Source organism: Gossypium hirsutum, chromosome A09 (assembly GCF_007990345.1).
Source record: "Gossypium hirsutum isolate 1008001.06 chromosome A09, Gossypium_hirsutum_v2.1, whole genome shotgun sequence".
In the NCBI taxonomy this organism is placed as follows: Eukaryota; Viridiplantae; Streptophyta; class Magnoliopsida; order Malvales; family Malvaceae; genus Gossypium; species Gossypium hirsutum.
The window spans coordinates 56,800,298-56,810,587 of record NC_053432.1 but is presented as its reverse complement, the minus strand read 5'-3'; the positions used below and the strand labels follow the sequence as shown (position 1 = coordinate 56,810,587).

Below are 10,290 nucleotides of genomic sequence, written 5' to 3'. Positions count from 1 at the left end.
TTGGGAATATACCAATGGATGGCTTAATTGGATAAAGTTAAGTGCTTGTTTAAATGTAATAAAAAACAAAATCTTATTTAAACAAATTAATAAAGCTATTGCCATAATAGTTAAGTTATACAGTCACATTATATAAAAAAATTAAGAGAGTCTTAACATTATTATTATGCAATAAATGTTCGAGTTCTTATTTCTCCTACTTTGATGTTGGAGGAAGGTATTTTATAAAGGAAGGATGACTTGACATAGGTCCCCATCATAGTATTCTACTCCAATTATACATGATAAAATGGTTAGCTGTTAGTTAAGATTATTGTTGGAGTTAATTGAGGAGATAAAATGGAGCGATGTTAAGCTTGAAAAGGTGATGGATTGACAAGTGAGGTTGAGTATTCTTCCCTGACATTGCACTCGACAAAGCTAAGACTAGGCTTCTAATGAGGTCGAGCTAAATTTGATAGATTCTGTCCAAAAAGTATAGGCCTATAAAAAATACACTAATACAGAGACCAACGCGATAATTTAGTTATAGTAGAGGGGGCAAAAGAGGTATTAAGCTCCCCAAGCCATAACATTATTTGAAACGATAGCGTTTCGATCATCTATGAAACTTAAAAGGAGTTTGAAACAGAACAAGGCGAAACAAACCCGATTGAAACACAGCGCCGCCCTACACGAAGAAACCAAAGATTTTTGTGTTCTTGCTTCTCTGATTCCGGTAATTCCATTGAAATAATTTAGTTTTCAATTTCTTAAATAATTTTATTTGGGATTTATTGATTTGGGTTTCTTTTGTTTATTTGATGTTTAACTAGTAATTTGCATATCTCCTGAGACAGTTCTCATTTTTATAAGTGTTTTTGATTTATTCTCTGTTTGGTTGTTGGGAAAACTTGAAAGTCTATGAAATGCCTATGTTCAAGCTTTTCTTCTATTGGGATTAATAACATAAGAACCCAGCATTTGATTGCTTTACTCTCACTCATTTTCATGTCTGACATGACTATGTCGGAACAATGTACTACCTAAGGCCAACATGATGCTAGTTGGGTTTAAGGTTTTTTTAATCTGATTATGAATTATCATTACTGGGTTAGGGATTTTGATGTTTAAGTAGGTTTTTTGAAATGGGGTTTAAGGCTCCTATTGTTTGGATTTATGGATATAAAATTTGTGTTGTTTTTACCAATGTTACTTGGACTCGGGTGTGATTATCGAACACAAGTGTGTTCAATTTTTATCAAGATTTTCATGTATTTGAAGGGTTACTAGATATAAGTTAGACGTGGATATCAGATGTTAGTACTTCAAGGAAAAAAAAAATGAGGAGTCGGATTAACATTGTCTTTTACTTTATATATTTCTAACTTTCTGTTTGATGGTGAATGGCTTCAGGAAGAATCGATTTGCTATCATTCTTTTTATTTGAATGTTTGTTTTTAGTTTCTCGCTTATGTTTATCTGAAGTTTTAACTTGTTGCAGAGCTTGCAAAGGGGAATTATGTTGCAAAACAAGGCAAACCCGACTATAAGCAAGTCAACTGGCTTGCCTCGGAAGAGATTCTATCGAGCAAGAGCACACAGCAATCCTCTAAGTGACTCGCACTTCCCGGTTCCACTTTCCCCTAGCCATGTTGACTACTCACTTCATTACCCTCAATTATTCCCCTCATCAGATTGTTCTGATGGTTCCAAAAAGATTGAGTTTGCGGATATTGGTTGTGGTTTTGGTGGGCTTCTAATTAGTCTTTCAACTCTTTTCCCTGAAACACTAATGATTGGGATGGAGCTTAGGGATAAAGTGACCAAGTATGTGAAGGAAAGGATTTTAGGTTTAAGGTTGGCAAATCCCGGTCAATTCCAGAACGTTTCCGTTGTTCGAACTAATTCAATGAAATACTTCCCGAATTACTTTGAGAAAGGGCAGCTGTCGAAGATGTTTTTCTTGTTCCCGGATCCGCACTTCAAAGAGAAAAACCATAGACGTAGGGTAATCAGTCCTCACTTGTTAGATGAGTATGCTTATGTTCTTAAAGTTGGTGGGATTATATACACAATTACAGACGTGGAAGAACTTGGAGAATGGATGAAATCTTGTTTGCAAAATCATCCGATGTTTGAACCCCTCTCAGAGATGGAGCTCGATGGTGATCCTGTTGTAAAACTGTTGAGTACCGCGACTGAAGAAGGAAAAAAGGTAGCTCGGAATGGCGGGCAGACTTTCCAAGCAGTTTACCGACGAATTACACTGGCTTCACAAGAAAACAGTTAACCTGTTCAAGCATTAGCCAATGCACAATTTTTCTGGTCAGATAATAGTGTTTTTTTTCCCTCTAAAGTTACTTCACTAGAACATGATGAATCAACATGTTTTTGAACTACTTGTTAGTTGATATGCTATTTATTGGAAAGTTCTTTAAAAAAAAAAAAATTCTTATGATATTGATTGTTTTCCAGCTTGGATTTAATTATATTTGTCCGGCTGAAACCAAATTTATCGGACCAGATGGATAAATCTGACTCGCATACAAGTCTAGCTTCCTTATCCTACCTATATGGCATTCGTGTTAACAAGCAATTGAGAGTTGCATTACAATCAACTTTAGTCATAAGCTTTAGCTTTATTTATTTAATTAAAAAAAACAGTTTGATGATTAAATTATTCAAAAAATTTTAGTGGATTATTAAAATCAATGTTATATAACTCTTTCTTTGTTCTCTGGATTCTCTATTTCCTTTTCTTTTACGGTTTAATTTTTTTCATAAAATAATTTTGAATGATACGAATTCACAAATTAAAATTTAAATAACTTTTATCAACATATATATTTTTACTCATCGATGGATACTAATTTAAACTACATATCCTCACATAGTCACTTGAAACTTTAAAAAAGAATTAACAACTTAATAACTTAAATAAAAACTTTTGAATAATACTATTTTCATTTTCATCATCGAATTTTGTTCTGTTCCCCATTGCTTTGGAGCAAAGTAATAATTATGTTCTCATATCCTTATTTTAAAAAAGAAAAGTAATAATACAGTTAGCCATCACTTAATTCGATATTTCAATCCCCATATTGATGTCCCAAATAGAACTTTCGTTTCGTATTGCTAGAATGCTGGTACTGAGTTTAATTCACGTCATACTCATTTTCAACAAATATTTCAATAATATATGACTTTTTATGGAATCAAGATTCAGGATTTAAACATATAGATTCGAACTCAAGTTGGGTATCCAAGTTTAAAGTAATTATCTTTCAAAAGCTTTAAAAAAAGTAAAATATCTGCATCGGTATCCAACACTCACCCCAAGCGTGGGTAACATGGTAAACAAATGGGAGGGACAAAATTGTGGACAAATATGAAAAACTAGACCATGTAAACATCTTATGAGTAAGCAGCAGCACAAAATAATTTGGACAATGCCTCTCTTCTGTTGAAAACACACAATTCTCCAACTTTGGATCTGCAATGGATACACAACAATAACAATTAATTATTAATTAAAAAAAAAACCCCTAGAAGGATACTAATTCTGTTTGGGCCTGGGATAATATTCAACTAAATCCCTCCCAACAATGAGTTAATGATGACCCTAGGATTCAATTTGATCCAAATACCAACGGAAAAAGGTCATTCCACGTCTTCCAACCACTAGTTGGTTCTTAAATTTTTTTAAAGAAGCTTAAAGCTGGTTTTTACTGGTTCAACCAGTTTTCACTGGTACTATAACATACCAAACTGGACCACAATGACCACAAGCCTAAAAATATCAACAACCTAAATCACAAGTTTTCCTATTAGACAAAATTTTCAACAAAATAAAACCAGTTCGATCAGATTTGCAACACTGACCAGAAAACTAAAAAGTATCAACTACCCGAATCATGAGTTTTACCTATTAGGCCCAACAGATTTTCAACCACTGAATAAGTCAATTTTTACTAGCAGCTTTGTGGCAATCTTGACAACCTAAAGCAACTTGACTCGAGATTCAGAGAATTGTTCACCACAAAATGGGAATATCTTCAACAATCAAATTCATTCCCGTAAATTATCCCAGAATTAATAACAAAACATGGTTTTAGTATTACCTCTTGCACTGAAGGCAGTTAATTATCATCATCACTACTTATTTGGGATTCATCTTCTTCCACATAAAGAACATCATCTACATCGTCATCATCATCTTCTTCACTTTCATCCATTTTGTGATCACTTGTGGTGTGTTGACTTCTGTTCTGAGCCGCCTTGTCAATCTGTTTCAAGAACATAAGAAATACAATCAAATAGAATAAATATTTAATTTAAGTTGCGCCATTAGGTTACCAACCTGTGTTGTTACTAGCTGTAACCGCCCAGATAATTGTAGCAAAGGCTGAAGGGCCAATCCTCTCGATTTGGTATTCTGGGAAAAAGGGACATCATGAATATTAAGTACAATTACATTTATTGATATCATTTCTTTAATGACAAAAGGGCAATTTTGTTCAGGAAGAGTGAAATCAGGAAGGTAAATGTGTAATGATTGGGTTCCAAATTATCTCTTCCATGTTGCACTAAATATCTCTTACATAAAAACTATTGTCCTCTTTGAGCAACTACGGGCCCCTCAAGGAAATGTAACTTGCAGATGGGCCTTCTCTGGTTCAGAACAAGGATATCTCAATTAAGACAGTTTTTTTTGCAACACAAGTACCTTGGTTTGAACCAAAAGGAGGCGCACATGTGTAAGAAAAATCCTTGAAGAGTCTGATGGGTCCCCAAAGGGGACACTACCTTTGAAGTAAAATTGCACGTAGGGTGACGGTCATATGCGGATGCATAGGGTTACAGGGCAGGGGTGTCCTGGAACCCAGTCATTACAGAATGCTTCCTAGTAGAAACAAAGGGTACGAATTTTTCCTTCCACAACATTTACCTTCAATAAGGAATTAAGCATCTGGGTTTCAGATTCTTGAGACATAAGATGACCGTGAGTCAGCAACAAACTATATATCCACGGAAGAACATAATTTCCACTACATGACCTGTAGAAAACAAAAAAAGAAAGAATTTTCAAGCATATCATGTTTGTAGCTATTTTCATGCCAAAAGAAATGCAGGATTGTTCGACAAAATGAAATGAGCTTTAAATTGAGAACAAAAACTCACTCTAGCACCAAGTAACTTGGACACGGGTGAATGTCAAAAATGGGTATGTGGCCGACATTCACACGCAAGCCCAAGTAGCATAATTTATTGGTATACAAAATGTTAAGACAGAGAATGCAAGTAACGGAAACTTAAGCAAACCTTGATTGCCACAATTTCACCAAGTCTTCAAGCAACTTATGAGCGTCACCAGGCTCCATAGAAGAAATAGCTGCTCTCATCTGATAATGTAATACAAAAATTAGCTAAATAAAAGAAATTAAATCTTACAAATAAAATCAAGATATTTGGAATCTTAAAATATTAGATTTTGTGTTCTAGATCAACAAAAAACGAACCTTCTTTGGTGGCAAATTAGCTTCAAGATTAATACCATCAAAGACGATAGAATCAGAGTTACATGTATCAAGTATTCCTAGTGATCTTAACTGATCCTCCATGCAAAGTGCTTTTGAATCGGCTTCTAATTTTATTGAAGCATCTGCATAAGCCAAAATAACCAATAAAAAATCAGTAGGGGCACAAATATTGAAAACAAAATATTCGAATAACATCAAGAAATCTAACAAGAAAGATTCATATTGCTTCCATCCAGTCCTTGTTTCAATTTGTTATTCATCGGTGAAAGCAATGGTTCTATTCTTGAACTGTTGATATAGCATTTATTTTCCAGCTTATGGCACATTTACAAGATTAAAGGAGACCCGGTATACTGAAGATGCAATAGCAACCACTTTGATGGGATTCACAAACTTTTTAGAAGAACTATTAACCAAGACGGACTGACAAAATTGGAAGCTAATAAAGTTAATGATAATGCTCCGAACACCTAAATATTTGAAAGCTACATTTACCTTTTCCATCCACAAATTTTTGTTGGCTCCCATGGTCAATGGAATCAGTCATCACATTGTCAGTACCAACACTCAAACTTCTATGTCTATCCTCTCTTTCCTCGTGAAGATAAAAAATCTTTGGGATTGGAAGTGAGGCATCCTCAGCATTTGCACGATCCAATGCAATTACTGTTTACATAATAAAAAATTAGCTATCATGCGAAATCAAACAAAGACAACATATATAATCCTAAATACTGACAGGAAACTAGAATTAGAAGTCTAGGACTGCAAAAAATTAAAAACAAATTAAGAACTGAACAGCAATAAAAGATAAATAGCAGTCATTTTGGGAATTGAAGACTGCATTAAAACAGCCAACCAGGTAAAAGAGCATTACTTTTTTTGCACACCCAACAAATAATAATATGAATAACTGTAATGTTCAACTTGATGAATCCGAGAAATCAAGAACAAACATCATAGGCCCAAAGTTTTTGTATTGAGGGGACCTCCAAGAAAGTGAGGCTCACAATGCATTGAAACCAACACGTGTAGCTATTGCCAAATAATACTGAAGTTACTATTCCGGCATAATTACAAATTATGATCACATGTACCTCTATTCTGTGAATCGAGCCCTTTCTTTGATTTGTTAAGGGATTGACTCCTTGGCAAAAGGACTCCATCCTGAGAGCTACTCAATAACATGTCTGCACCATACTGCATGACCATTTTCTGAAACAATGGCTTTACCAACAAACCATGGGCAAGAAATGCATGCACAGATGCTTGCTTGGCAACGCCTTGCAATTTTGCAGCGAATATCATAGGTAATGCACCTTTGTGAGATTTAGATAAACCATCTCCCAAAGATATTGAAAGCTTCGTGGGCTTGGCATTGCACAGTGCCTCAACATCCTGACCATACCAAAAATAACAAACACCAGTTTCCGAAATCGCAAGAACATAGATATCACCATTAACACATTTGCTATCTACAAAGACAGCAGGGTGCTCCATTGCTAAAACACAACTAGCAGACTGCTTTTTGCCTCCATCTGTTCTCCATACAGCAATATATCTTTCAGCAGCAGCAGATGATAGGATAAATTTTCCATCTTCGGTAAATATCATGCACCGAACAGATCCCTATGAATTTATTGAAAACAACTGATTAACTAATGGCAAAGGGAACAACATCACAAGTTTCAAAATACATGTACACTTAATTGGATAATGTTATGATTGCAAAAGGCACATAACTTGTAAACACTTACAGGATGTCCAGTAAACTTCTGTATCTTTTTGTGATTAGAACAATCAAAAGACTTCAACTGCCCAGCTGCCGTGACTAACGTCTTTCCATCTAAAAGAAGGGTCCGAATCCAAGTTATAACATCAGCAACAAGAAACAAACACCAAAGCCTGGAAAAAGAATGCTTTCAATCTAACACAAGCAAGGGAAGCTCCTATATGCCATCTCATATGTTTTATCACATTTGATGTTTAGGAATATGCAATAAAGTTGGTTTCATGTGGCAGAGTCCCACTATTGTTCTTCAACCACTAACTTGGTGATATATGTCTGGTATACTAAACCATAAATGCCTGGTAAAACAAATACCATCATCGAAGATAAAGTCCATCTTGAGATGATGGATTCAGCATAAGTATCTCATAGAGTAGAAGGGTCAAAAGCAGAAACACCTACCGTATGAGACAGCCATACAGGATATTGACTTCGTAGAAGCTCTGAACTTCCCTAATAGATTTCCAGTCAATGAATCGATTTTGCAAATCATCCCATCAGCCCCAGAACTATAAATGCAAGAGCCATTTGTAGCAAATGCAATGGCACTGACACCCCTGTAAGTCATTAGGAGACAAAATGAGCAGAGACAACAATGCTAATCAATATCCAAACTTAATGGCTAATGCATTCGTCCAAAATCATCATGAGCTTATTATAATACAATCAGAATTTTCTGTCATTCTGCAAGAACGCAAAATGCATATCTAAAGAACTGAGATATAAATTGCATAAATTCCTGGGATCTCATCAAGGAAGGTGAAAATTCAGACATAACTTATATTTGCGTACAGTAGTAATAGAATTTCAATTATTATTTGTAATGACTTTACTTTGTCCTGAGTTTCCACTTCCATTCTGATAATTGCATCCCACATATGTGTGCATTAAAATCAGTAACATCATTAACATAAATATATGCATTAGGTTTCAAAGGTAAATTAGGGGATTAAAAATGAATCCAACAAGAAGTGCGTACCCAGGATGGCAATCACTGACTTTCCACTTCAGCTGACCAGCAGACACATCGAGTGCTAAGACATCACCACTTCCTGTTCCCAATATGAGCAAAGAACTTCCAAGTTTCCTTTTCTTCTGCAAATTTAACAGTTTTTGGTCCAAAAGTTAGTTCATCATTGAAGAAAAGGCCCATCATCTTAATTCCGCAAAACCATTTTATTAACATACAAAATGACAAACCTTTTTGTCAAAAGACAACCACTTCATACATTTGTAATCAATTGAAAGATGCCCTCTTTCTGCCTTAGGATATATGTTTGTTGCCTCACTTGATATAATGTCTGCAAATTCAGTTTGAATTTGACCCTTCAAAGTGTCCCAAATCTAACAGAAGATATAAAAATATTTCTTTTAGAAAAACATGCATCCTTATACACATTGAACCATAAACTGCTGCAACCACTACTAGTTCTCAAAATCATCATCAATCAATTGCAAACTTGAAATGACTTTAGCTACCTTAATACGACCATCTCCAGAACTAATAGCAAAATAGTCCAAAGAAGGACTAAATGCTGTCAAGACATCTCTAATATTCAAGGATCCCATATCCTGAAAAAATCAAAAGGTGAACTACATTAGCATAAGCAATTAAGCAAAAATACAAGTTTCTAAATTCAAAGCTCAAAATAAAGAAAACCCAGAATCAAAAAGCTTTAGCTGAAGACGCAAACAAAGAGAAACATAAGGAAAGCCCAAACAAGAACTTAACCGAAAAAGCCAATTCATGAATTAAAATTAAGATTTTTTAACCCCCCCCAATGGTGCTTTTTCAAACTAAACTTTCAACAAGAGTTTCTCATAGTTAACGTAACTAAATAAGCTTAAAAAAGGGTAAACAAAAGAACCAAAGATAAACTGAGAGGAAAGATAGAAACAATGATTGTTTAAAAAATGATTGTTTAAAAGGAGGCTTTAAGTTATTTCGCAAAGAGTTTCATTTGTTGTTCTATTAAGCTTAAAACACCATAATTTTCAAAAAAAAAAACAGCAGAGATGAGACTTACAGGATAGCAGCTATGGAGAAACAATGGAGAAAGGCAAAGACAGAGGGAGCAACCGCCGGTAGCTGAAAAAGGTGGCGGCTTAGGGCGATTTTTGAGTTTTGATTTAAGATTGGGCTTTTGCTTCTCTTTTAAATAATTTGAAACCTCTTTGGATCACTAAGCCCAAATTGAGCTTTACCCAAGCAACAAGTTGGAGTAACAGTTTACTTTCTAAAAAAAATTAATGAAATATTAAAAATATTTATGTATTTATCTATACTATTATTTAATTATCAATTCATTTAAGAAAATTATTAAAATATATTTTTATATTTACGATAAGATATTTTAATTTTTTAATTTAAAATTATAAAAGATCTAGATATGATGGAATTTAAATTCGCACTAATTATATTAACAAAATATTTAATTTGTCACTCAATTAAAGTTTTATTTTATTTTTAATACATTTTAATTTTACACATAATTTAATATATTTTATTATTTTAATATCATATATATTTCAAATTTATTAATTAATTTTAATATATATTTTAATAGTTTAGATTTATATTTTTCATTTAAATTTAAATAAAAGTATTAATTTTATTATTAAAATTTTAATTCATGTCCCATGAAGTGATTCAAATTGAAATTCACTTTGTTAAAATTCGGTTCAAATCATTCAAGCCTATCAGCCGACGAATAATTGGCTTTAATAATAATCCAAAATTCACCAATTTTTTTTCGGATATAAATTATATTAGTAGTTATTTAATTATTAATAAATTATTTTTTTAGTTACATTATTATAAAAAGTTACAAAATAATGTTTAACTATTTAATTGTTTTTTTTATTACCAACCATTAAATTGATGATGTGCTAACTTTTAAATATGTCATAATAGTAGCTTTAACTTTTAACATTTATACATTGTGTCAATTTAGCCTTAATTCTAAAAAATTTAACCCT

The 10,290-nt window shown here is 33.4% G+C and overlaps 2 protein-coding genes across 2 annotated transcripts; one reads left to right on the top strand and one right to left on the bottom strand.

The window, feature by feature from the left end:
- The first annotated feature begins 429 nt into the window (after positions 1-429).
- Positions 430-2,440, top strand: LOC107888937 (tRNA (guanine-N(7)-)-methyltransferase). Its single transcript, XM_016813210.2, has 2 exons — positions 430-718; positions 1,484-2,440. Exons 1-2 carry the CDS (start codon positions 605-607, stop codon positions 2,270-2,272), a joined length of 903 nt encoding a protein of 300 aa, XP_016668699.2. The 5' UTR covers positions 430-604; the 3' UTR covers positions 2,273-2,440.
- Positions 2,441-3,241: 801 nt separating this feature from the next.
- LOC107888936 (WD repeat-containing protein 43) lies at positions 3,242-9,451 on the bottom strand. The gene is made up of 14 exons (XM_016813209.2): positions 9,339-9,451; positions 8,791-8,883; positions 8,512-8,655; positions 8,291-8,406; positions 7,714-7,868; positions 7,280-7,368; positions 6,620-7,151; positions 6,018-6,188; positions 5,502-5,644; positions 5,305-5,384; positions 4,931-5,039; positions 4,343-4,417; positions 4,104-4,268; positions 3,242-3,475 (listed from the first exon to the last, which is right to left on the bottom strand). The coding sequence occupies exons 2-13, from the start codon at positions 8,878-8,880 to the stop codon at positions 4,122-4,124; spliced, it is 1,851 nt and encodes a 616-aa protein (XP_016668698.2). The 5' UTR covers positions 8,881-8,883; positions 9,339-9,451; the 3' UTR covers positions 3,242-3,475; positions 4,104-4,121.
- Between the last annotated feature and the right edge of the window lie 839 nt (positions 9,452-10,290).

Excerpts from the sequence above, each read along its gene's own strand:
- LOC107888936 (XM_016813209.2), bottom strand. The coding sequence starts at position 8,880 with ATGGGATCCTTGAATATTAGAGATGTCTTGACAGCATTTAGTCCTTCT. Across the intron at positions 7,869-8,290 it reads GTCAGTGATTGCCATCCTGG|GGGTGTCAGTGCCATTGCAT; the intron begins GTACGCACTTCT and ends AATGACTTACAG. Across the intron at positions 7,369-7,713 it reads CTGTATGGCTGTCTCATACG|ATGGAAAGACGTTAGTCACG; the intron begins GTAGGTGTTTCT and ends CCCTTCTTTTAG.
- LOC107888937 (XM_016813210.2), top strand. The coding sequence starts at position 605 with ATGAAACTTAAAAGGAGTTTGAAACAGAACAAGGCGAAACAAACCCGA. Across the intron at positions 719-1,483 it reads TTCTTGCTTCTCTGATTCCG|AGCTTGCAAAGGGGAATTAT; the intron begins GTAATTCCATTG and ends AACTTGTTGCAG.